This window comes from Manihot esculenta, chromosome 12 (assembly GCF_001659605.2).
Source record: "Manihot esculenta cultivar AM560-2 chromosome 12, M.esculenta_v8, whole genome shotgun sequence".
Classification (NCBI taxonomy): domain Eukaryota; kingdom Viridiplantae; phylum Streptophyta; class Magnoliopsida; order Malpighiales; family Euphorbiaceae; genus Manihot; species Manihot esculenta.
Genome location: NC_035172.2, coordinates 792137 through 819638, shown reverse-complemented (window position 1 = coordinate 819638; position 27502 = coordinate 792137). Strand labels below are relative to the sequence as shown.

The 27502-nt window shown below is 37.3% G+C and overlaps 1 protein-coding gene across 1 annotated transcript; it reads left to right on the top strand.

Annotated features, from left to right (window-relative positions):
• Positions 1 to 21008: 21008 nt before the first annotated feature.
• Positions 21009 to 27214, top strand: LOC110628359 (protein MICRORCHIDIA 7). Its single transcript, XM_021774997.2, has 16 exons — positions 21009 to 21348; positions 21459 to 21647; positions 23035 to 23127; positions 23243 to 23321; positions 23396 to 23471; positions 23575 to 23706; positions 23801 to 23899; positions 24005 to 24106; positions 24365 to 24529; positions 24617 to 24712; positions 24886 to 24937; positions 25080 to 25191; positions 25292 to 25852; positions 25954 to 26002; positions 26189 to 26332; positions 26791 to 27214. The coding sequence occupies exons 1-16, from the start codon at positions 21009 to 21011 to the stop codon at positions 26878 to 26880; spliced, it is 2379 nt and encodes a 792-aa protein (XP_021630689.1). The 3' UTR covers positions 26881 to 27214.
• Positions 27215 to 27502: the final 288 nt, after the last annotated feature.

Here is a 27502-nt window from a genome sequence, read left to right as displayed (position 1 = left end):
ACACGTCGAACACAGTGGTGTCAGGTAATCTCATCATTGGGTGTTCAGATGTGTATGCTTTGATGGACCCCGGTGCTTCTCATTCCTTTATTGCTTCGAGAGCCATAGAGAGGTTGGGTTTGATCAGTTCTGAGTTAGAGTATCCTCTCTGGGTCAGTGGACCTAGATGTGACCCATCAGTGGCAGTGTCAGTCTGTCGTTTCAGTCCAGTATTCATAGAGGGTAGATGCCTTCCAGCTGACCTTGTGGTTCTAGACTTGACAGATTTTGATGTCATTCTAGGAATGGATTGGCTATCTGCATATGGTGCTACGTTGGACTGTCGAGAGAAGTTAGTGAGTCTCAGAGACCAGGATGGGTCAGAGTGTGTCTTCAGAGGAGACAGGAGAGGTACACCCAGAGGTATGATTTCAGCCCTTCAGGCTCGTCGTTTGCTTAGGAGGGGTTGTCAGGGGTTTCTAGCTCATGTGAGAGAGCTAGACAGTCAGGTGAGGGAACCAGCCACAGTACCAGTAGTCCGCGAGTTTCTTGATGTGTTCCCAGACGATTTGCCAGGACTACCACCTGATAGGGAGATAGGGTTTGAAATTGAATTACTGCCAGGTACCAGACCTATCTCTATTCCTCCCTACAGGATGGCGCCAGCTGAGTTAACAGAGTTGAAAGAACAGTTGCAAGACTTGGTAGATAAGGGTTTCATCCGCCCTAGTACCTCACCTTGGGGTGCTCCAGTGCTTTTTGTCAGAAAGAAGGATGGATCCCTTAGACTTTGTATCGACTACAGACAGTTGAACAAGGTCACTATCAAGAATAGGTATCCTCTACCTAGGATTGATGATCTATTTGACCAGCTAGCTGGAGCAGGTTGTTTCTCGAAAATAGATCTGAGATCTGGGTATCATCAGTTGAGAGTCAGAGAGGCAGATGTGCCTAAGACAGCTTTTCGGACCAGATATGGGCATTATGAGTTCTTAGTGATGCCGTTCGGGTTGACTAACGCCCCTGCAGCATTTATGGATCTCATGAACAGGGTATTTAGTGAGTTTCTGGATCACTTTGTCATTGTGTTTATCGATGATATTTTAGTGTATTCCAGAGATGCAGAGGAGCATGCCCAGCATCTGAGGATAGTTTTGCAGACACTGAGAGAGCATGGTTTATATGCCAAGTTCTCAAAGTGTGAGTTTTGGTTACGGAGCATTACCTTCTTGGGACATGTGGTATCAGCAGAGGGTATTGAGGTAGACCCCAAGAAGATAGAGGCTGTAGCTAACTGGCCCAGACCCACTACAGTGACTGAGATTAAAAGCTTTCTGGGACTGGCAGGTTACTACAGGAGGTTCGTTCAAAACTTCTCAAAGATAGCAGCTCCTATGACCAAATTGACTCAGAAAAACCAGAAGTTTATCTGGTCAGACCAGTGTGAAGAGAGCTTTGAGGAGCTCAAGAGGAGATTGACAACAGCACCAGTGTTGGCTCTGCCTGTCAGTAATGAAGAGTTCACAGTGTTCTGTGACGCATCTCGAGTGGGATTGGGTTGTGTATTGATGCAGAGTGATAGAGTAATTGCTTATGCTTCTAGACAGTTGAAGAAGCACGAGTTGAATTACCCTACCCATGACCTGGAGATGGCAGCAGTTATCTTTGCACTTAAGATGTGGCGGCATTACCTCTACGGGGTTAAATGCGAGATCTTCACTGATCACAAGAGTTTACAGTACATCTTAAGTCAGAGAGAGCTGAATTTGCGGCAGAGAAGATGGGTCGAATTGCTCAGTGATTATGATTGTAAGATCCAGTATCATCCGGGTAAGGCGAATGTTGTTGCAGACGCCCTAAGCCGGAAGTCACTAGGCAGTTTGTCCCATATAGCAGCAGAGCGGAGACCTGTTGTGATGGAGCTTTATAAGCTCTTTGATGAGGGCTTACAGCTAGAGTTGTCTGGTACAGGTGCGTTGATAGCACAAATGAGAGTGACACCTGTGTTTCTGGAGCAGATAGCTCAGAGACAGCATGAGGACCCTGAGTTGATGAAAATTGCCAAGACTGTTCAGTCAGGCAATAGTGCAGAGTTCAGATTTGACAGTAAAGGGATCCTTCGCTATGGGAGTCGACTTTGTGTACCAGATAGGGGTAGTGTGAAGGAAGACATTATGAGGGAAGCTCATAATGCGAGGTATAGTGTTCACCCAGGAGCTACCAAGATGTATCAGGACCTGAAAAGGGTTTATTGGTGGCCAGCCATGAAGAAGGAAGTGGCGCAGTTCGTGACAGCCTGTGAGGTTTGTCAGAGGGTGAAATTAGAGCATCAGAAACCAGCCGGAATGCTTAACCCATTACCGATTCCAGAGTGGAAATGGGAGAACATAGCCATGGATTTTGTAGTGGGTTTACCAGTAGCGTCCAACAGGATAGACTCGATATGGGTGATTGTGGACAGACTCACGAAATCTGCTCATTTTCTTCCTGTACGGAGTAACTATTCTGTGGATAAGTTGGCACAGGTCTATCTGGATGAGATAGTGAGATTACATGGAGTTCCAGTATCTATAGTTTCAGACAGAGGACCTCAGTTTACCTCTCGCTTTTGGCGGAGTCTGCAAAGTGCGATAGGCACGAGATTGGATTTTAGTACTGCTTTCCACCCACAGACTGATGGACAGTCAGAAAGGACCATCCAGACCATAGAGGATATGCTTCGCCTTTGTGTGTTAGATTTTGGCGGTTCTTGGAGGCAACATCTACCTTTAGTGGAGTTTGCCTACAATAACAGTCATCATGCTAGCATTAGGATGGCTCCTTATGAAGCCTTATATGGGAGGAAGTGCAGATCCCCTGTTTGCTGGGAAGAAGTAGGAGAGAAGGCTCTTGCAGGGCCAGAGTTAGTAGACATTACCAGTAGAATGGTGCCCATAATCAGAGAAAGAATCAGGACAGCACAGAGTAGACAGAAAAGTTATGCAGACGTTCGTAGAAAGCAGTTGGACTTTCACGAGGGTAATTGGGTATTACTGAAAGTGTCTCCAATGAAAGGAGTGGTTCGTTTTGGGAAGAAAGGTAAATTAGCTCCACGGTACATTGGACCCTTTGAGGTGTTGTAGAGGATCGGAAATGTGTCGTATAAGCTGGATTTACCTGCTTCTATGGAGAGAATTCACCCGGTATTTCATGTTTCTATGCTACGACAGTTTGTGTCAGATCCGAATCAGGTTCTGAGTGAGCCTGAGGTGGAGATTCATACAGATCTCACCTATATAGAGCAGCCAGTGCGGATTCTGGACACGCAGATCAGACAGCTAAGGAACAAGGAGATTCCGATGGTGAAAGTTTTATGGAACCACCATAATCTAGAAGAGTGCACATGGGAGACGCGGGAGTCTATGCTCCAGCAGTATCCACATTTGTTTTGAGGTGAGTTTTCTCCGTTTCATGTGTTAATTGTGTGTTTTAGGAACATTCGAGGACGAATGTTCTTAAGGAGGGGAGAATGTAATACCCGGCTAGAGTCCGGCGTTGGCATTCCTGTTTACCAGTGGCATCCAGGATGTCGAAGTGTGTTATATGGTCTTAAGTGCTATTATGTGTTTTATGAGATGTTTTAAGGTTAAGGGAAGTGAGTATTGAGGTGAAATGACCTAAGGCAGGTGAGCCAAGTTCGGCCGCCGAAAGTAAGTTCGGCCGCCGAAAGTGTTTGGCTTCCGAAGGGAAGTTCGGCAACCGAATGTTGCATGGTCTTGCACGTGATTGGGCAGCCGACGATGAGTTGGCCAGCCAAGCTGAGTCATGGCTTTTGACAGATGTTGGCCTCAGATTCTTGCCATGAATTAGCCACGTTTTTGCTGACTCTTCTGCAAGTGTTTAGAGCAGCTCATGCAGGAGTTTGCTCATTCACCAAGTTTGGAACGGTTGTGAAGCAAAAAGTGCGTTGAGAGAGTTTGAGAGTGTGAGAGGAGGTGATCCGTTTTCCCTTGTTCAGAGTGTGTAGTTTCTTACTACAGGAGGTAAGTGATGTTCTTGAATATGTTTTCTGAAGGTTTTAGGGGGATTTGAGGAAGGAGATGCATGCTTAGGTTTTTAATGGTTGTTTTGATGTTTTATGCATGTATACATGTTTATGTGTTATGTTAGATTTGTTGTTTGGGGTTATTAGCTAGTTTTGGACCCCGGATCATATACATGAGTATATGTATGTTGAGGAGGTGAAGTTTGCATGGTTTCAGAAGGTGAAGGAAAGAAGGAGATGGTTTGTCGTTGAAACTGAGTTCTGGATGAACTCAGGTTCGGCAGCCGAACGTTCATTCGGCCGCCGAACCTCGTGCATGAGGGCTTAGGCTGCCACAGCTTGCCCCCGTGAGTTTTGCATGTTCGGCTCTGTTTGGGGACTTCGGCCGCCGAAGGTTAGAGACTTTCGTCTCTGGAGTATGTGTTGGCCCCGAAACTTGCCCCCGAAAGGGTTCGGCCGCCGAAGCTTGAGATTCGGCCGCCGAAGGTGTTTGAGTTTCGTCTCTGGAGAGGACATTCGGCCGCCGAACCTGCCGCCGAAAGTGTTCTGTCCAGCTTTCCTTTGCTTGCTTTACATGAGTTTTAGAGTGAGATGAAGGGGTTTTCTTGGGTAGTTTCAAAGAGGTAGTCTTACGATAGTTTGGTCCCTCATTTGAATCTTTATGTATTACAGACCAGAGGAACCAGAGAGAGCAGCAGTGAGTACTGCTCCAGAGGTAAACCTGCAGAGTCAGTCAGTCCAGATAGCCAGAGGTGAGTGGAACTAAACTTATGACTTTTAATTGAACCATAACCTGTTTTTAGCATATCTCATGCATCATGTTTATGCCATAGGTTGATTGCATTAGTATTCACGACTATGTTGCATTGCATTGTTATTTGGTGATGTGAGTGAATGCTGAATGATCCAATAGTCTCAGACAGGAAGTCCAGGAGCCTTTGACTACGCCCTGGCACGTATAGCAAAGACCAGGAGCCTTTGACTACGCCCTGGCAGGTATATAGTAAAGTCCAGGAGCCTTTGACTACGCCCTGGCAATGGTAAGTTCACAGGTGTTATATACACATATACATATATGACAGGAAGACCAGGTGCTCGATTCTACGCCCTGGCACAGAGTTACTGGGACTATGTGGTGACAGGTTTACTCTTGATGTGGCTTGTCTGTGTTATGGCGCATTCCATGAGATCATATTTTACTGCGATGTTTTACTGTTCTACTCACTGGGCTATAGAGCTCATCCCACTCCCTTAACCCCAGTTTTGCAGGTTCAGTGTACAGTGTACAGGGACAGTCCAGCAGATTACCGGAAGAGTAAAGAAATTTGTAATAGCTTAGAGTGGACATGTAATATTAAAGAGATGTAATAGTTGTTGCTTGACCTAGACCTAGTGATGTATGTTTTGTACATGATCTGTATATGTTATATGTTTTCCTGTATATGAAAACCAGGCTTAACAGGTATGAGTTACCCATCTAGAGCAAGCTCTAGTCAGGGATACAGAGTACAGAGTACATGAGTACAGAGTACAGAGATAGTGCATGCACAGGTTAAGCCTTGGTTCAGAACAGAGTTTTATTTTCACTGAAAATGTATGATCATGTATGAGGTTTACAGGTACACAGAGAGTATAGCAGGCTTGCTACGGGTTCTGGCGGCCTTAAGCCGACCTGAATCCTAGCGCCGGTGACGGTCCTTTTTGGGGTCGTTACAATGTAATACCCGGCTAGACTCCGGTATCGGGATTCCTATCGTCCGGTGGAATCTCGGATGTCGGAGACCTCTAGAAGGGTAGAATCATGTTTTTATGAAATGTTTTCATGTTTTTAATGGTTTTAAGTATTAAATAAAATGAGTTTTTGCATGAAAATAGCATTGGAGGAAAACCCAGGTTCGGCCGCCGAAAGTCAAGTTCGGCCGCCGAACATACATGTGTTTTGGAGGCACGTTAGGCCCCCGAAAGCATGAGTGAGGGGAAGTCAAGGTTCGGCCGCCGAAAGTCAAGTTCGGTCGCCGAACATTTGCATGGATGCGGAGGCACATTCGGCCCCCGAACGTGGCCTGGCCAGCCACCTATAAAAGGGTCCCTTAGCCGAAAATGGGCGAGCTTTTTCTCCCTATTTCGGCCAAGGTGAGCATTCCGCCATCTTTCCCCAATCTTGAGTTTTTCCTTCCTTTTTCCATGATCTTTACAAGTTTATAACTTTGGTTTTGAAGATCTTTGAGCTTAGAACGAGTTTTGGAGCTTGGAGACCAAAAGTTGGGACTTCTCCCATCTCCAAGTTTAGATCTCCTCAACCCTCGATCTTCAAGAGGTAAGAGTCGATCTTAAGCTCAATGTATGATTTAAACAAGTTTTATGAAGTTTTGAAGGGTAGAAATGCATGCTAGGGTATATGTTGAGTTATGGATATATATTGATGTTTTGAACAATGTGTGTTGTTTGAGTATGTTTGAAGTGTTGTAGATGGGGTATATGCATGTTTGAGGCCCCTAGGAACTTGTATGCATGCTTTGGTTGAAAAATATGCATGTTTGGAAGGTTTGGAGACGAAATGTGCAAAGGGAGCCAAGTTTCTGCCCTTTGGCAGAAACCAGGTTCGGCAGCCGAAGGTACTTTCGGCCGCCGAACATGGCTGGGGAGGCAGGCCTTTCGGCTGCCGAAGTTGCCCCCGAAGAGAGACTTTCGTCTCTGTCTGGCACTTTCGGCCGCCGAAGGTGCCGCCGAACCTAGCTGAGTTTCGTCTCTGTCCAGGACTTTCGGCCGCCGAAGGTGCCGCCGAAAGTGCCCTGTTCAGCCATTTCATGCATATTTTCTGTGATGTTTTCATGATGTTTTAGGGGGTTTTGGGGGGATATATTAGAGTCAAGTTTATATATGTTTGGTCCCTCATTGGAGTCCACCTGTGTAGGTTCGGACCCGAGGAACCAAGGACCCCAGCTGTGAGCCAGCTGCTACAGAGTTGTCAGAGTCAGCCAGAGGTGAGTGGAACTAAACTTAACCTTTTAAATTAAGAAATGAAATGCTTTTATCATGCTTCATGCATCATGATTATATTATAGGTTGGTTGCATTAGAATCACGAATTATGTTGCATCGCATTATTATTTGATGTTGATGGGGGATGGACATTGCACGACTCACTAGCCCTTTGTACGAAGTCCTGTGGTGCCCATAATAGGGCCGGGCAATAACTCCGATCTACGAAGTCCTGTGGTGCCCATAATAGGGCCGGGCAATACGAAGTCCTGTGGTGCCCATAATAGGGCCGGGCATGGAGCTGAGGGATTTTTTTGGGTCAGTCCGTCCATGATGTGAAATATTTGTGCAGTGATCCATTTCATGATGGCATGTTTTAAATATTCTTTTTATAGTTCTACTCACTGGGCATCTAGCTCACCCCTCTCCCCTAACCCCCAGGTTTGCAGGCACGGGATAGATAGAGAAGGCAAGAAGAGAAAAAGGAAGTCATATGCATGTAATAGTTAGATTGTGGACATGACAATTGTATTATGATGAAATGTAAAATTATTCAGTATGTTATGTAATGAGGTTATTGAGGATAGAGTTGTGCTTGACCATAGTACATTGTTAATCCCTTTTTGTATGTACATGATCTTATGTTATGATGTTTATGTAAACCAGCTCAACACAGGTTGTTTTGCCTTTAAGGCTTGATGAGGTCCCACAGAGGGACTATGTTATGTATATGATCAGAGTATGCACAGGTTGAGTTTGGTGGATGTTTATGAAAAGAAAAGTTTTAATTTTTATGTATGTTGTTGATCATGTATGGGATTATACAGGTTTTCAGGTCTTATGTCAGGCTTGCTACGGGTCCCGGCGGCCTTAAGTCGACCCGGATCCTAGCGCCGGTAGCGGTCCGATTTTCGGGGCGTTACAATGTTGATAGTTTAGATGTTATTAATTATTTGAGCAAAAATGTTTTTTACATAAATCAAGATGATATACTAAACAATGACCCTTGCAGGGAAGGGAGCCAGAAAGAGCCAGAACTGAAAGAAACTGATTGTTTCATCCGACAGGTGGACTGCAAACATGCACAGAACAAAGGAGAGCCAATCGCACCTCTTCAGATCAACCTTGCGCAAACTGAAACCACCACCTTTCAGCCGCCGAACTCCACCACCTTTCGGCCACCGAACCTCTCACCACAGCTTCCATCGCCTGAAACTCATTTCAGCCATCCAATGCAAACAGCACATGCTCACAAGGAACAAGTGGAAGTTCAAGAGCCCAAACCAAAGGAGCATGCGGATCAATGCCTTCTCAAACCTCCGGATAAGGTAGAATTTGTTTTGCCTGAATTCAGTACTAAATTGCAGCTAGCTATAGAGAAACATGAATTGGAGTTCAAAATGTTGCTCAATCATCTCAAAAATGCAAACATAAGGGCCAGAGGCACACCTCATCTGAAGGAGGAGAAACTGATCATGTTACTTCATGAATACATGGAAAAAATAGGATGGGCTATGACCAAATCAAAAGGAGTGTTATACTTTTTGCTCAATGCAGTTGGGACGCTTTTCCCTTCCCCAATTACTTGAGCCTTGATCAAGAGGATCGCACCATGTACACCACACCCAGGGGAGTACTCAGTTTCCTTTATTCTTTTATGTTTCTTATACATTGAGGACAATACATGATTTAGGTGTGGGGGTGCATATCTCTGAATTTTTACTTTTAAGTTTATTTTTGCTTTAATCTTTAGTTTGCTTGCATTAGGCAAAATTTTTTCATTTTTGTTATTTTTGCTTTCAATAAAACACACACAACCACAACCTTCTTCTTCTTTTTGTTTTGCTCTACTCAAACTCATGAACTATGTTGGATGAGCTTTTCTTTCCATGACCCCATTGATGTAATGACTCTTTAAACTTATATTGAATCAATTGCGGTGAGTTATATTTATGTTTGAGAATTGTCTTTTGAATTGAATCTTTGAGCTTGCCATGGTGAAAAATATATTGATGACCCTCATTAGAGAGAATAAATTGAAAGTTGTGTGAATGAACTTAACATGACTTGATTTAGCAATTGGTGTTGATTTGCCCAAATCATTGAGAGAAAGAAATTCACAAACGCTTAGACTTCAAAAGCACAAATTGAAAACTGTTCCAATGGTCAAAAGGCTATGAACAGAGCTAGTAGCCACTTGGACAGGTGACCAACTGAGTAACTGGGGGTGGGTATCACAAATATGTACCTTCACGTCAAAAGGTTGGTGACTTGTTCAAGCAAAATTAAAAGTGCAAAAAGCTGAATAAAGTACTTCAAGGTAAGGGCAAGTCACTCTGAAAGCTAGAAAAAGTCTTATCTGAACAAATAATATGTGCATGTATGATCTCTCTTGAGTAAAATAAATTCTAGCCATGGTAAGCAAAGGGAAACAAGGAAAGAAGGTGAGTAATCTTCATGCATATATTCTTCACTGCGATGATTCAAAATAGGTGTCTAGAGTAAGAGTTTAAGTGGAAATAAGGATCTAAAGTAAGAAAACTTGTTTGACTATGTTTATTTGCTTGAGGACAAGCAAAAGGCTAAGTGTGGGGGTATTTGCTAGAGCATATTTTAGTCATTTTTATCTTAATATTATTGATGATTATTTATATGATTTCTGCTTAATTTAGTACTCTTGACATTGTTTTGCAGAAAATGGTGAAAAAGGACATTTTGGAGAAAATCCCCCTAAAACTGCCTTATTTGGAGCAAAAGGGAGCAAGCCTGCCAAGTTGAAATCAAGTCAAGCTAAATATGGAAAGTTCTAAATAAGGAAAGTGGTAAATATGGAAAGAACATTCAGCCAAGACAATTTGAAATTCAAATTTCAAATCTCGAAGTAGCATTTTCCTTATTCAAGAAGCCATATCTCAAGCTGCCATATATGGAGAGCCAAATGAGGAAAGTATTTTGAAATTCAAATCTCCAAGATTCATATTTAGATTTTGGATTTCAAGATCCAGCTTATTAAGAAAGCCAAATCCAAATATCACATGTTTCCCACTTCATGCCTTGGACATTCAAAATTCAAATTGCAAAAGGAGGCTCCACCTTCCTTAATTGTGAATGGGCGGCAAGGGAATGTGAAGAGGCACCTTGGGCAGCAACTTGAATGTAATAGCCCGGACGTGATCCCCGGCACTGTTACCGTTCACGGCCCAGGGCTATCCCTCGCCTGGCCTCTTTGCCACCTCGGGCTTTCCACTGGCGTCGTGAACAGCTCTTAACATCCATTCACCCTCACGGGTTCCTGGCAGGATTTGTCCCCTTGGGTTCTTGCATCGAATGCATCCTTCCCCAAGTGGATTTGGCCCAAATTTCCCTTTGGAAATTAGGTCGTCACCAGACTATTCCCTTAAAGTGGGAGGTCAAGGGTTCGAGTAGTGGGGGAGGCGACCTAATTTCCAAAGGGAAATTTGGGCCAAATCCACTTGGGGAAGGATGCGATGCGAGAACCCAAGGGGACAAATCCTGCCAGGAACCCGTGAGGGTGAATGGATGTTAAGAGCTGTTCACGGGGCCAGTGGAAAGCCCGAGGTGGCGAGAGGGCCAGGCGAGGGATAGCCCTGGGCAGTGAACGGTAACAGTGCCGGGGATCACGTCCGGGCTGTTACATAAAAAGGCGCCTTTTTATGTAATAGCCCGGACGTGATCCCCGGCACTGTTACCGTTCACGGCCCAGGGTTATCCCTCGCCTGGCCTCTTTGCCACCTCGGGCTTTCCACTGGCGTCGTGAACAGCTCTTAACATCCATTCACCCTCACGGGTTCCTGGCAGGATTTGTCCCCTTGGGTTCTTGCATCGAATGCATCCTTCCCCAAGTGGATTTGGCCCAAATTTCCCTTTGGAAATTAGGTCGCCTCCCCCACTACTCGAACCCTTGACCTCCCACTTTAAGGGAATAGTTTGGTGAGAGAGAGTACCAATTGGTCAAGGGTTCGAGTAGTGGGGGAGGCGACCTAATTTCCAAAGGGAAATTTGGGCCAAATCCACTTGGGGAAGGATACATTCGATGCAAGAACCCAAGGGGACAAATCCTGCCAGGAACCCGTGAGGGTGAATGGATGTTAAGAGCTGTTCACGACGCCAGTGGAAAGCCCGAGGTGGCAAAGAGGCCAGGCGAGGGATAGCCCTGGGCCGTGAATGGTAACAGTGCCGGGGATCACGTCCGGGCTGTTACATTGAACACCTTGGGCAGCATCTTGAAGACCTTGGACAATAATTAAAAGACCAAAGAGCCCATCCCTTGCAATTTGATACATGCTCTACGTTTTTCCCTTCACACATGCACATGGAAGGCACATATTGGACTAAGGGCACTTTGGGCAGCCTCTAAAAGATGCATGGACAGCCAAGAAACCCTAGGCAGCCTCTCAAGACATATTTAAAGACTTCAAGAAGACCAAGATTGGGACAACACTTCATCTTCTCCACCATTCGGCCAAGCAAGGGAGGCGCACCTCCTCCATCTCCACCTTCGGTTCTTCATCTTTTGCTTTTTTCTTTTATTTTCTGTTTTGTTTCAGCCATGAGTGGCTGAAACCTTTAATTCTAGTTGAAGATTGGTTGAAACTAAGGTTTTTTTTTATGGATTGTGAGATCTGAACATAAACTATTTGTCTTTGATTAGTTCAATATTCATACAATTGTGTGCTTGAATCTAAGATTGCTTTGTTGTTTTGATCAAATTGGCCACTTGATTCTTGATTGCAAAGTTAATTGATTGTTAGTTGGGATATTTTTTAGTCCGTAATTGTTGAAAATATTCTGACCTAAGAACACTTAGTGTAAAAACTAAGGAATTGTATGATCTAACATCATCTTCATGTGTTTGGAGTAGATAGGATTGGATCTCTCTCTTTCTTCATGCAATTGACAATTTTTTTGATGCCTAAGGCCTAAGGACGTTCCTTGGCAATTTGTTAATTAGTAATTGATTAGAGGACGTTCCCTAATTGATTTAATCATAAGGAGAGACATGGTGGTGAGAAGCATTTTCCATCCCCATAACTAATCTATTGAATCAATCAAAAGAACATGAGTTTTAATTATCAATCCAAGCAACCAAGGTGGATCCATATCTTCAACTAGACCTTTCTCATATTGATTTCCTCTTTTATTTTAATTACTTGCTGATTTAATTGCTTTCAATAGTTGTTAGTCAAATCAATCTCAAAACCCCCCTTTTTACTTTATTGCACTTTACTTTTATTATGCTTTCAGTTACTTGCTTTCAATTGTGCTTTCAGTTGATTCTCATGATCTTGTTGGAAAAAATAGATAAGTATTCAATTCTCTGTGGATTCGATCCTTTACCACTATCTGCAGTTGTAAAATTGTTGATAACCGAAAAGGTTATTTTTGACCGGTTTCGACAACCGCGAGTCATTACACAACTATTGTTAAGTTTAAAGTATTACACTATATATACCATTTTCTTTAATTTACTGATTTAAGCGTTATAGTGATTATCGTAGGCGCTAATAATCTCATATTTATTTTTCTTGATTAGAGCAACGGCTGTGGTTGTATGTAATTGTTACACAACTACTGTTAAGTTCAAAGTATTACTCTATATATGCCATTTTCTTTAATTTACTGATTTAAGAAAGCAGGGCAGGGGACTTTCGGCGATAGGTTCGGCGGCCGAAAGTCCCTACAGAGCCGAAAGTCAGGCACTTTCGGGGCAGAATTCGGCGGCCGAAAGTCATTCCAGAGCCGAAAGTCTAAACTTTTGGGGGCGAGTTTAGGCGGCCAAACTGCCTCCACAGGCAGGTTCGGCGGCCGAAACTGGCATCGGTAGCCGAACCTGGGCTCTCCCAAAGGGCAGAACCCAATTCTGCCTTTCACATCCAGCCACCCAAAACTTCACAACATGCATTCAACTATTCTAAAACATGCATAAACACTTATTCCAGCATATAAGGGCATAAAATTAGCCTAAACCCCAACAAACATCAACATAGCATCACTTTAAGCATAAAGGGTACATAAACCCCAACATTTTATATCTACTCTAAACATGCATTAAACACCCTTAAAACCCCTCAAAACTTACTAAAAACATAAAAGAAGGTGAGGATCTACGCTTATCTCTTGAAGATCGAGAGGAGAGGTGATCCAAACTTGGAGATTGGGAGAAATTGAGCTCCGGGGGTCTCCAAGCTCTAAAACTTCGATCTTAGCTTAAAAATCTTCAAAATAAAGTAAAAACTCATCAAAACTTGAAGGGATTTGAAGGAAAACATAAAATCAACCAAAGGATGGCGAAATCTCACCTATGCCCGAAAATAGAGAGAGAAAATTCTTCAAAACAAAGTAAAAACTCATCAAAACTTGAAAGGATTTGAAGGAAAACATAAAATCAACCAAAGGAGGGCGAAATTTCACCTATGCCCGAAAATAGAGAGAGAAAACTCGCCCATTTTGAGACAATGGGCCTTTTATAGGTGGCTGGCCAGACCACCTTCGGGGGCCAAAGGTGCTTCCGCAAGAGCCTCATGTTCGGCGGCCGAACATGAGGTTCGGCGGCTGAACCTGGCTTTTCCCTCCTTGGTCTTTTCTTTCAAAACTCAATTTATTTCTTCATTAAAACCATAAAAACATATAAAAACATTTTAGAAAACCTTTATTTTACCCTTCTAGAAAGCTCCGATATCCAGAAAATTCCGGATTCCAATGGAGATTCAGCCGGAAGGTAGGAATTCCGATGCCGGGATCTAGCCGGGTATTACAGTAGGCGCTAATCATCTCATATTTATTTTTCTTGTTTGGAGCAACGGTTGTGGTTGTATGTAATTGTTACATAACTACTGTTAAGTTCAAAGTATTACACCATATATGCCATTTTCTTTAATTTACTGATTTAAGCGTTATAGTGGTTATCGTAGGCGCTAATCATCTCATATTTATTTTTCTTGATTGGAGCAACAGCTGTGGTATGCAAAAATCAACAGGGACAAGTCCTTGATTGGAGCTGCAGACTATGCCAAATATTCTGGAACCTTTAATTCTGGAAGGTTTAACTTGTCGTGAATCTCTAGTTCTAGCAAAGAATGGAGGTTTCTTTGATGTAATCATTGAAATTGACTCTTCAATTATCATAGACATATGCAAGGGAAATCGACCCCCTTATTCATTTATAATATTTTTAACATTGTAGAGAACTCTCTTATCTTAGCTCAAAACCTCTTTTTTTAATCATTCAATGCCGTTAGAAGAATTTCTAATTGTGTTATTCATAGTTTAGTTCAAAAGTTTCTTTAAGGATATCTCCTTCAGATATAATTCATCCATACGTATGGACTTTGTTCTTATTTTCTGCTACTTTGATGGGCTGATGAAAAAAGAAATGAAACAGAAGAGTCAGGGGAGAGAAGAAACAGGAGCTAGTTTTATCGGCAGGAAATAGAAAAGAGTCTTGTGGGAGTTTTGCTTCTTTTCTAGTTGGTGTATGGTTTTTGTTGGATAACTTAATTTGTCGCTAAGACTCTCGTCACTAATTTTAGAAAATGAAAAGTGGACCCACCGTTAATTCATTCAAATTTTAAATCATCCATATGAAATTTCTTCACTGGCTTGCGGATGGAGAAAGAAACTACGAAGAAGAGAAATGAAATTGAAAGGAGGGAGAGAGATTATTAAAAAAAGGAGAATGATAAAATTAATGATTACCACGTGATAAAAGATTTAAAGTAATTAATTAAATGTAAACAATTTTTTTTTAATAATTTAAATTTATTTATGAAAGTTATGAATATTTTTATTATATTGAATTTGAAAATAATTCTATTATTACAAGTGAGTGTGTTTTACTCATATTTATAAAAGAATTATAGTTTTTTATAAAATAAAAACATACAAAGTAAAAAATTACTTTCATAAATAAATACACTCAGTTAAGACGATATAAATTAATTATTTAGAAATTACGTATATTTTTTCCTATAATAAATTAAATATTTTTAATTAATCAAATAAATCATGAATTATTATATTTTTAACCAATCAAAATAAATAATAATTTATAATTTTTTACTCGTCTATATTCTAATTTTAAAATACTTAAAATGATCTCTACCCTCATAGTTATATCTTCTATCTTTATTTATTATGGCAATAATATGAGTATTACCATAGATGCTATAAAAATAATCTAGTATGTATAACTTAGTATCAAATTAAAATATTAAATTTCTCATATTGATGCAAGTTTTCCTCTGTGGTTCTTTTGTGACTCGATACTCTCGCCTTTTTCTCTTCTTTAAATCTAGAAAAAATTACTTTTTAGTCACTGAAGTTTAACATAATTAACACTTCTATCTCTCTATTTTGGCGACCCAACACTTAAGTCTCTCACTTTCTCTTCCATCCGAATTCGTAGTCATTCCGTCCAAAATGACCGTTTACAACACGTGAATTGACAAAATTAACCCTCACAAAAAGTTCATGTATTTTAAAATCACGAAACTCTATTCTCTTTCTTCTCCCTCTCTCTCGCGCTCTCTCTGTCTTTGTCTAAACTTCTCTCTCTCAGTTTTGTCCCTTTCTCTCGCGCTCTCTCTATCTCTCTCTCTTTGTTGAAACTAAACCCCTCTATTTCAATTGAAACTTGTCCCTCTCTCTCGCGCTCTCTTTGTCTCTGTCGAAGCCTTGTCCCTCTCTCTCGCGCTCTCTCTGTCTCTCTCTCTATTGAAACTTCTCTCTCTGTGGTTCCATTGTCACTCTCTCTCGTGCTCTCTCTGTCTCTCTCTCTCGTGCTCTCTCTATCTCTCTCTCTATCGAAACTTCTCTCTCTGTGGTCCCATTGTCTCTCATTTCCTTAATTTTCTCGAAAAGCACTTAACCCACCATATTCCGAAGATGGAGCGTGGTCCACTTCGAAGGTACGAAAATCCCTTTTGTTTTACGATGAAGAAAAATTTGTTGCTTTACTGTTTAGATTTTTTGAGTTACAATAATTAATTTTTTATTTATTGATTTTTCTAGGGTTTACTGTTAAGATTATGAGGTTTAATGATTTGGGAATTAATTTTGTAATTTCCTTTTTATTTTTGTAGATAGCAATGGATAAATCTGAGAGGTACAATTTGTTAATCAAATATGAATGGAGTGAGGAGAGAATGAACAATTTGTGGATAGGTGTGCAGGTTGTGAGTTTTTTATTGGATATATTAGATGTCCAACATATTTTTTTGGATAGATTTGGGGAGTTTTAATTTAATCTAAATTGAATGAAATTGTGATTTTTTTGGATATAATTAGTGTGCAGCTTTTGATGTTTATTTTTTTTTTTACAGATTTCATTTGCAAGTTTTGAGATCTTTTGATGTGCAGCTATTTTGGATATATAATGGTCATTTCAGATATGCAGATATTGTAAAGATATTTTGGACAACTTTGAAGAAATTAGATAGGTTTTTTGCATATATTTTGTAATGTAATGGAAAAAATTTTATTTGCAATGTAATGGACTTTATTATGTTATCATTCAAATGATCAAGCTTTTATATGAATGAATATTCAGTTTTTTTCACATCCTGTGTATGCGTTTATATTTCTTGTTGGCTACTTTTTTATAACATTTTTATATGTGAATAGGGATAAAGTACTTTGTAACAAAATAATACATTTGTGAAGGATATTGTCACTTAATTAACTAAAAGTTCACAACATTATAGTCCACATACATTTAAATATTCAAACACTATAATCCTCGTATTTTTAAATTTTCAAACACTTTAGTCCTCATATATTCAGTTTTTCAAACACTTACGTCCTTATAAAATTAAATATTCAAACATTTTAGTCCATCGTACTACTGTAAAATCAAAATATATATTCATAGCAAAAAAAAGGTAGTTTCTATTATCTAAATTCCTAGTACATATTATTTCAAATCACTTTCACTGTTACTCCAACTACAATAAAAATCAAAACAATATAAATTATTCTCAATTAGCACATAATTCCCCCAATATTTGCAATCTCATCTCTAGTAGCTCTTTGTTCTTCCTTCATCTTCTTTAAATCATTCTTCATATTTGCAATATTTTCTATTACCTTCTCTAGCATTTCTTCTATAGGTCTTCTTTTTTCGATTTTCCATCCCTCATCCACGTTAATGCTACCACTTGATGGAGTTGAACTTTGATTCACAGGTTCACACGACCCACGAAAACTTCCACACACATTATCTCTGCAAAAATAATATGGCTTATTAGGGTTTTCGGCTGACTCAGAAATTCTTATCTCAGCCCTTTTGCCACATTGCAGTTCACATTCTTCAATCTTTCATCCCAGTACTTGATAGACCCACTTGATACTGACATTATTCTTCCCCAGTGATGATTCATAACAATTGCCGAAAGGAAAGAGAAGATGTGAGGGAGAAGAAAGATGAAAATGAGAGAATCAACAATAGCTGAAAGGAAATAGAGAATATATGAGGGAGAAAAAATATATGAGAGAGAAGAAATATATGAAAGAGTAGAAAGATATGAGTGAAAATAAAGATGAAAAAGAAAAAAAAATGGAGAATCAACAATGGCCGAAAAGAAGAGAGAAGATATGAGGGAGAAGAAGGATGGAGGGATTTTACGTTGAGAGGGGTTTTATCAAGTTCATTAAGGGTATTTTTGATAAAAAATTTCACCTCTCACCTTAGACTCTTTGACCAAACGGCCATTTTGGACGGAAAGACTACGAATTCGGACGGAAGAGAAAGTGAGGGGCTTAAGTGTTGGGTCGCCAAAATAGAGGGATAGAAGTGTTAATTACGTTAAATCTCAGGGACTAAAAAGTAATTTTTCCTTAAACCTAACTTCTTCTTTCCCCTTCTCCATAGAAGACGATCTGCGTCAATTGACTATCTATGAAGAAGAAGATGTTATTGTCCCTATTAAGAGCTCCATAGATATTCTAATCGTCACTTATGATTTCTGTATGGCGGGAATGTTTCTCGCATACAATCCAATCAATTTTTAGAATATGCAGACCTCTCTGGTAGATTTATGGTATCCTTTAAAGGGGTATCTATTATTATGGAATTAGAGGCAAAAAGATATCTATTTCGGTTTTTTAATAATGTTGATTTTGAAAATATAGGGAATGGGGGCCCTTGGTTGTACAATCAATTCCTGCTTGTTTGGAAGGAGATACAAGGTAATGAAAACCCTCTTTATATCCCTCTAACTCATTCTGATTTTTGGGTTCAGATTAAAGACCTCCCTTCTGGTTATTATAACGAGATGTTGGCTAAATTGGTCGGAAATTTTGTTAGCCACTATAAAGAGTATGATATGAAAAATGCTTCAGCTATATCGCTGGGCCCTATGAGAGTTAAAGTTTATTTGGACATTCGACAACCTTTGAAACGGCGAAAGAAGTTTGTTGGAGATGATGGTACTGTGTTTACTGTGAAGTTTTAATACGAAAAGCTGATTATTTTTTGATATCTATGTGGGAAACTAGGTCATGTGGAGGTTTTTTGTGACTTGCGGCTGAGGTTGAAGAAAGAAAATATCAAGTTTGATTGGGGTGATTTTCTCATAGCACTTGTTCATCGAAACCAGAGACCGACAAGCCTGTGACTGCGTGATTCAGGCAATTCTGCTCCGCTGAGATTTATAGCAGGATTGGCATCAATTAGCAATTTTGAAAATACTAATTTGGCATCACATAATAGGCAATTCTCCTTATTTGGCAAAAGTCAATCCATTGTAAATAAGGAGACTGAGACCATATTATGGATATAGACAAGAATTCTGTGCGCCAAGGCAGTTCTGATAAGCTTGATGAGGAGATTGTAGGCCGAATAAATGATGATGCTAAAAAAAGGTCAAGAAACACTAAACATAACATTATTACAGGTTTTCTTTCCTCTCAACAGGATGCCTCTAACAACACCCCTGCGAATGTTAATTTGACAGGCAATAGTGAAGCACTCATCCCGTCAAAGGTCGGGATAGTCGAAAGCAATGATCATCATGTGTTAGAACTGTCGAGGACTCGGCAATCCTCGAACAATTAATGCATTGAAGGATTTGATTACTAGTTACAAGCCGGATATTTTATTTTTGATGGAAACAAAAGCTCTTAATTCTCGTATGGAATTTTTTCGTAATTTTTTACATTTTGATGATTGTTTCTCAGTCAATAGACAAAGATTGGGAGGAGAATCTATTAGGCATAATCGTCTATTTATTTGGGATGATATCCCTATTTGTTTGATGAAATTTTATTAATACAAAATTAATAAATTTACTTTTAAAAAAAATTCTCATATTTTACAATATTAAAATTTAAATATATATATATATATATATATATATATATATATATATATATATATATATAATTTATGAAATTTATTATTATTATTATTTTTGCCCTTTAAACTTATGTGCTTATACTTTCATTTGAAATAAATTCATTTTACAATAAAAAAATTTTAAATTCTATTTCCACAAGTTATGGGAGATCTAACATCGGATGAGAGGCGTGTGATATATTTATGATTTACAGGAGACATAACATCGAATAGAAGGCTCTAATAACATATTAAATTTGGATCAGATTTAACTCACCCAAAATCTAGTTGAAAGAGAACAGTATTTATGACTCATATAAGAGGCACATTATCCCTTTTTACAATCGATATGTGATTCAATAGAGATAAATATTATATTTTTTCTTTAATATTTTTCTTAAACTTTTTAAATTTTATTATTTAATAAAAAGTAATATCAAAATAGTTTCTTACAAGTTATTACTGTAACGCTATTATCTCAATCTCATTTAAAATACTATTACATCCATAATTTACTTTTATTTTAAGACAACAAAATTTTTTATAAATAATAATTTTTATTTTTTACTTTACCTCAAATAAATAGCTGATTAAACATAAAACTTCCTTACTATAATACAGGATATTTTATGAATTAATTTTATATAAAATATATTCTTATCAAATGGGGTAATTAATATATTGAATTGTTTTCATGAAATTATAACTTAACTTTCAATAATATTACATTAAAATTCAAATCCTAGTATGTGGCATAAAGCTAAATTTTTTAATGATAACAATTTAACAAAATAACTTGAAAAATTTAAGAATGTGTTATGTTTGCTCCAATATATATACTTTCATTTAGTATTAATAAAAATTTAATTTAGTTAATTTTTTAAATTATTTTATTTTATTTCTAATAATTTTTATTTAAAATAAAATAATTTAATTATTTTTAATTTGAGAAAATTTTATTTTGAGAAAAATAGAAATTTTACATGATTTTATAAAAATATATTTAAATTTCTTCCTTTCAAAATAAATTGTGCCAAAATAAGGAAATAGAATTTAAGAAAATTAAAATTTATTATTATATAAAATTATAAAAAATATTTTTGAATAAATCCGATCCACTGTGAACTCAAGATAATACACTGGTTTCATCTATTTTTTAATAGTGAAATCCAGTTATTTACACATTTAAAATTTCTTAATCCATGATGGATCATGTATGTATGAGTATTTTTCATAAAACTACACCCTTAATCTATAACATATTGTATTGCGTGAATTTTTTTTCTATATTTTAATTATATTACAAAACTAATATAATCATTTTTAATAAATGTTTCAATTTTTAATTAAATTGTTTTTAATTATAATAAAAAAATTTTAAGTACAATTAGAATATTATATTATATTACAACTTTAACTATGGATTAATAATTTAGGTATTTATTAATATTAAAGCCTTCTCCCATTTGGAGAAGGATTTATACTGGCGGCAGGATTACACGTGAGATATGGCACGTCTGAAACCGTTACCAAAACCCTTTATAAAGGAAAGAAAGAATCACAACACCCTTCTCTTCACAAACACAACAGCCTTCTTTCCAGCATCTGTCCTCGTCTTTCCTTATTTCCTCAAAGGTTTTCTCTCCGTTTCTTTCGTTCCAAACACTACTCCATGGACTCCTTCTATCAGAAAACTCATGAATCTTCCGATATCGATCGTCATGTTATGGACGGAGATAAACGCAAGCGAAGCTCCAACAGTTTGAGCATGTTAAAGAAACCAAAAGTCGAGGAGTTTGATTCGACAGTGCCTGCTGGATTTATTACTCCTGTTCTCACCGCACCGCCGCAGCCATTAGTTTCGGGGAGTAATCCGGTGCCGTTGGCTGTTGTATTTCATAATAATGAGAATAATCAAGTAGCGGCGGCTCCGTTTGTACGCGGTTGCAAGCAGTTCTGGAAAGCAGGAGATTATGAGGAAAGCAGTGTTTCCTATCCTACTCATTCTGCTGGTTGGTCTTCCTGTTAATTTATTTATGCATAAGAGAAGAAGAAAAGCTTGTTGATTAATTAGTTTGTTTGATAATTAAATAGGCTTATGAAATTTCAATTCGTTTTGCAGTTGGGATGGATCACGTAAGGGTACACCCAAAGTTTCTGCATTCGAATGCAACCAGCCACAAATGGGCATTGGGAGCTATAGCAGAGCTTTTGGATAATTCTTTAGATGAGGTTTTGAGTGGAGCCACTTATGTTAGTGTAGATGTGTTGGAAAACCAGAAAGATGGAAGCAAGATGCTTGTTGTGGAAGGTACGTAATGTAACTTGCTTTGTTTTCTTATCTGATACTGCCATTGTTTGCCTGGATTTCAATCTCTATATAATTTTGTTATACAATTGTTTGTTTGTTTTATTTTTTTTAGGATGTTATCCTACGTTTATTTATCCTTGCATAACATAATTAAGTAAGACATATTAATCTAACTAAATAATCTAATCGTCTTAAATTTTTAATTTTAGATAATTAAATTAAAATTTAAAATTTATCATAATTTTAATCTGAGTACAAATCAATTTTGTCCAAAATATGTGATTACCATTTGTCTAAGTTTTATATCTCCATTGCAACTAAAACATCAAAAAAAGTCAAACACTTTTCAATTTGACTTTCTTTCTAGGGATTCCTTGACTTAATTATCAATATTAAAATATTTAAATATAAATGTGAATTTTTAAAAAGGTTTGTATTATTTTAGTAAAAAATAAAAAAAGTTGGAATATAAATATAAATTTATAAAAAATTTTGAATTATTTTATCAAATAAGTTAAAATTATAAATTAAAAAAATAATAAAAATGTCAAGTAGTATGATATGTATATATATCTCATATTTTTATTAAAATTAATTTCAACTCTTGATTAAATTTATGATAAATTTTAAAGTTTAGTTTAATTGTTTAAAATAAAAAATTTAGGATATAAATATTAATTAATAAAAATGTTTGAATTATTTGAATTGATTGATATATGGCACTTATTACTCGAATTTATTTATGTAAATAATTATTTTAATATAAAAAATATATTTTATAATAATATTTATAAATTTTTTTATATATTTTTATTTAAAAATTTAAATTTAAATATATTATAAAATATTAAATTTTTTAAATGAAAAATGTTTTTTACTTAAATAATTAATTAAAATATATAAATATTTTGAATTTTATTCAGGTAATAATAATTAAATTAAATATTATTTTTAATCAGATTTAGAATGAATTTGAATATTATTAATATAAATCGAATTGAAGGTTGTTTTACATTTCTAAAATTTTATTGGAAAAAATTAAAAGATAGAAAAATATCAAAATAATAAACTTTATTAATAACCATGATAGAACTCTTTGGTGTTCTCTCTTTAATTCTCCAGTCCCTTGTTGGTCACAATGACAATTAAGAAGAATCTTATATGAAAGATCAAATCGATCACAGTTCACGTGGAGATTAGAGGAAATTAAGAGCAAATGTAAAAGCAAATTTTTTTGTTGCAAAGACATACGTAATAAACTTTGATAACAACTAGATTAAATATTTTTATTTATATTCATGCATTTATTATATAAATTTTAATTAATTCTACATAAATTTCATTATAAATATTCATCCAACGGTTAAAAGAGCTAACTTGGTTACAGACAATGGTGGTGGAATGAATCCTGATAAGATGCGGCAGTGCATGTCTCTTGGATATTCTGCAAAAAGCAAGAAGGCAAACACTATTGGTCAATGTGAGCTCTCTCATTTTTCTCCACTTATAAACATGTCGTTGGAGTTAATCATTTTCGTATAATTAATTATTCATTACATGAAATTTTTCCTTTTTTCTTTTTTCGATTATTTCAGATGGAAATGGGTTTAAAACAAGTACTATGAGGCTTGGAGCTGATGTGATAGTGTTTTCACGTTGGGATGATGGGAAGAGGTTTGTATTTAGAAATTAATTATTATCATAATTGTGTTCAGAAACTAATGGGAATAATTTTGTTTTTTATCCAGCCAAACACTAAGTATCGGATTGCTCTCTTACACATTTTTGACCGCAACAGGGAAGGAAGATATTGTGGTTCCCATGGTAAGAACAGTGCATGCATGCTTGCGTTATTATTATCATTCAAGTATTTGCCAAGTCTCAATGTTTAATTTATTCATTTATTTTCAATGTCTGAAATTACAAGATTGACTTTGAGAAGAAAGATCAAGCTAATTGGAACACGAAAATAAGATCTTCTCTGGACGATTGGAATACAAATTTAGCAATCATATTGCAGTGGACACCATTTCTAAGTGAAGAAGATCTTTTGCAGCAGGTATGTTGCAGAATTACCTTACATGTTTCTTAGTGAGATTTTCTTCGTTCTCAAGTGTTTTTCTCTTTAATGGTTTTGCTTTGTTGTGCCGTAGTTCAATTTCCTAGAAGATCAAGGTACACGCGTCATAATCTACAACCTTTGGGAGGACGATGAAGGAAGTTTGGAACTGGATTTTGACACCGATCCACATGTACGCCTTCAACATCTTAACTTACCTTATCCATTCATATAGAACTTAAAGGAAGTTGCATAGTTGCTAATTACGTGTTTGATATGTGTCTCTTGTAAATGACAGGACATACAAATTAGAGGAGTCAACAGAGATGAGAAGAATATAGAAATGTCAAAACGGTATCCCAGCGCGAAATATTTTCTAACTTATCGACATTCATTAAGGGTATGATCACATGTGCTAATGCACGCATTAACCTCTTGTTCATCTATTCTTTCTGCTGATTTAGCACAACTGAGTAAATCATGGCAGTGTTAACATTCATTGTGAGCGTCCTTAATTATATGCCAAACACACATATTTTTCTGAAACTGTTCGTTGATATTTCCTTTTACAACTTCCTTTATTTTGGAAAAAAAAAATTGTTGATTATGGTTTTTCTATTAGACTGTTGGTTATATTTTCTTGTTTTGTCATTGCTAGAATTACGTAGCAATTCTCTATCGCGAATTTCCAACCGGCTTTAGAATCATCCTGCGCGGAAAGGAAATCGAACATCATGATATAGTGAATGACATGATGGAAGCACAGGAGATAATGTACAGACCTCAGAATTTACCCGAGGGCAAGTCAAAGAGAAATGAAGATGTAACGTTAACATATCCTCTCTTCTTGATTTTTTCCCCCTTTCTTCTTCCGCTTACAGCAGCCTGATTAAGTTTCATTGTTAATCAGATCGTTGCAAAAGGAATGATGGGGTTTGTGAAGGATGCTTGCCACCATATTGATGTCCAGGGATTTAATGTTTATCATAAGAATCGACTCATCAAGGTTAGGATTTCTTTTTCCTCCCTTCCTTTTTCAATGTTTTGTTTTGTGTGTTCTAATTTTACTTAGCATGCTTTGCATAATTGAGTCCAGGAAGTAACTTGGAAAGAACAAACGCATAATGTCAGTTGTAAATTAAGGATTTAATCATATATCTTTAATTTTATTTTTTTCAGCCTTTCTGGAGAGTGTGGAATCCTGCTGGAAGTGATGGTCGTGGGGTAATAGGTAAATATTTTCCTCTTTAAGTTAGTTTTTTTTTTACCTTGCTTTCCAATGATTAATGAATTATAATACGGTTTAGTCAACCTTTTTAATTAATTTTCAGTTCTCTTATTTTCATGTATTTACTTTTTCATTTTTGCTGCAGGTCTAATAGAAGCAAATTTTGTTGAACCAGCTCATGATAAACAAGGTTTTGAAAGGACAACTGTGCTTGAAAGATTAGAGGCAAAACTGATTTCAATACAAAGGGATTATTGGTTAGTTCTTTCGCTTTATTATTATTATTATTTTACCTTCACAATTTTCCGGCTATAGACTTTTTGATTTGCATAATCCCTTTCTATTTTCTCTTATTAGGGCTAAAAATTGCCAGGTGATTGGTTATGCTCCAAGGCGGAATCCTAAGAACCATTCTTCTAGCACTGACTGCTCTTCTCGCTCAAATAAGAACGGAGAGAGCTCTGTTAGAGGTGGAAAAAGATCGCCAGCAGATGCAACTAGTCCAAACAAGCAAGGTTCAATTACAGGGAATCAAAGATTTCTCCCAGCTAATGCAATTAATCAGAAGACACCGGGCTTTAATAATATGAACTCAAGATCTCCAGCGGATGCAACTTCTCCAAACCAGCAAGGTTTTATTACTGGGAAACAGAGATTTCCACCAGCTAATGCAGTTAATCAGAATGCACAAGGCTCTAATAGCATGGACCCAGGAGTAACATCTAGTGTGCAATTTGGTGGAAGTTCAACTCGCAATCTAAGCCATGTTGAGGCATCCCTTGCTCCAACGAGTCCTCTGCGTGATTCTGCAGCATCTGGAAGCAGTCGCCCAGTCGATGATAATGGACAACCTGCCAACAATCACCCTATAAAAGGTGTAAATCACTTGAAACAAAATGGTCCTGATTTAAATGTGAGGTATGCTCAGCTAACCCACAGATTTATAATTTTCTGACATTAATAGTGCTAGATCATTTCATACCTTTAGACATTAAAAAAATTCTCCTCGTTTTATGCAGGTTGAATGGACCAGCACCTGTGCAAATTATGGATCGTTTGATTAGAATGGTGATTACTTATGCCCTGCCTAGTCATATGCCAGTAGAAACAATTTAGTAGACATTGAGATACCAATTGAATAGATTAAAACCTTCCAAACTATGTTCATGGCCTTCCGGTTGTTCGAAAGTAAAGAAATTATATTTGTTTATTTACTTGGGTTTTTGATTTGCTGGTTTCCTTCTTTACTACCAGCTTCAGGAGAAAACAATGGAGTTTGAAGCTGAAAAGAAGAAAGCAGAACGATTGAATGAAGACAATCTGGCTCTGGTGCATATAATTGAGGTGGAAAGGGCTGGATGGGCCACAGCAGAACAGGAATTCTTAAAAAGATTGGAGGTTAGGGAACTTCAATTGACCATGCATCACAAGTTTATTTTATTTTATTTTTTATTTTTTGGTACGACAGTTTATTATTTTTGGTGCATCATTTCTCAGAATTATTTATCACAGTTCTGGTGAAATGATCTGGTTACTGGGTGATAGAAGAGAATTTCTTTACCTTGGGACCTATAGTGGAAGTTTTGATATTAGAGCTTCATCCCCTAGGAAACTCAACCTTACGAGTTCATCATCGTAAATTAATAATACACTGAACACAACTACTCCACAATGAAACACAGGAAAAGAAACTAGCCAACTCTTTAAACGGCGTAAACAAGGAAACAAAATTTCACTTGACTGCGACTTTTAAAGAAATTCTATGCTATGTAACTGATTATGATCGGGCTCTGAACTCATAACTTATTCATTTTCTATGCATTATTTTTTTTTCTTTCCTTTTTTTTGTTCTGTAGGATGCTTCGAAGACCATTGAGGATCTGAAAGAGAGATTGCGGCAGCTAGAAGAGAGCAAATTACAAAGCTGCAAAATTGAGAAGCAGTGATTGTCAGCCTTGAGTTTGTGCAGGATTTCTAGTCTAATAGGCAATGACTGATTCAGCAAGATAACTATCTTTTGAGAATATACCTCTCATCGGCGGACAGGTGTCTGCACGACAACATGAGCTTATTTAATATGATCTTTTCCCAAAATCCCTAGAAAGGTTTTGTAATGAAATGTATAGGAAGCATCAGAGAGCACAGTCCAAATGTATATTATGCGTATTCAACTTATAATTGTGTGTTTCTGGATTCAATTAATGTTTACTAGAATGTTTGAGTGGTACCTATCCTCAGCTCTTACGAAAAAAAGAGAAGTAAATATATTTTTAAGTGATATATTTGAATCTATATTGGGCTGATTTTGTGATAAACCAGAGATTGCTCAATTATTGAGAATGTACTCTTAACTTGTGTTGATCGAAGACCAGAAGATGAGACTTTGGGTTTATATCGCTTTCAATTCAACAAAGTGATCGGTTTTTTTCTCTGTTTTGTGATTTTGTCATTGGTGGAAAGTGTCAAGTTAAAGTGCTTTTGTTAGACGTTGAACATTATTTTCCTTCCTGTGTTTAATGGGCTTTTAAACTCTAAATCCCATCCCAATTATCCTGCTCCTTCTGCGCA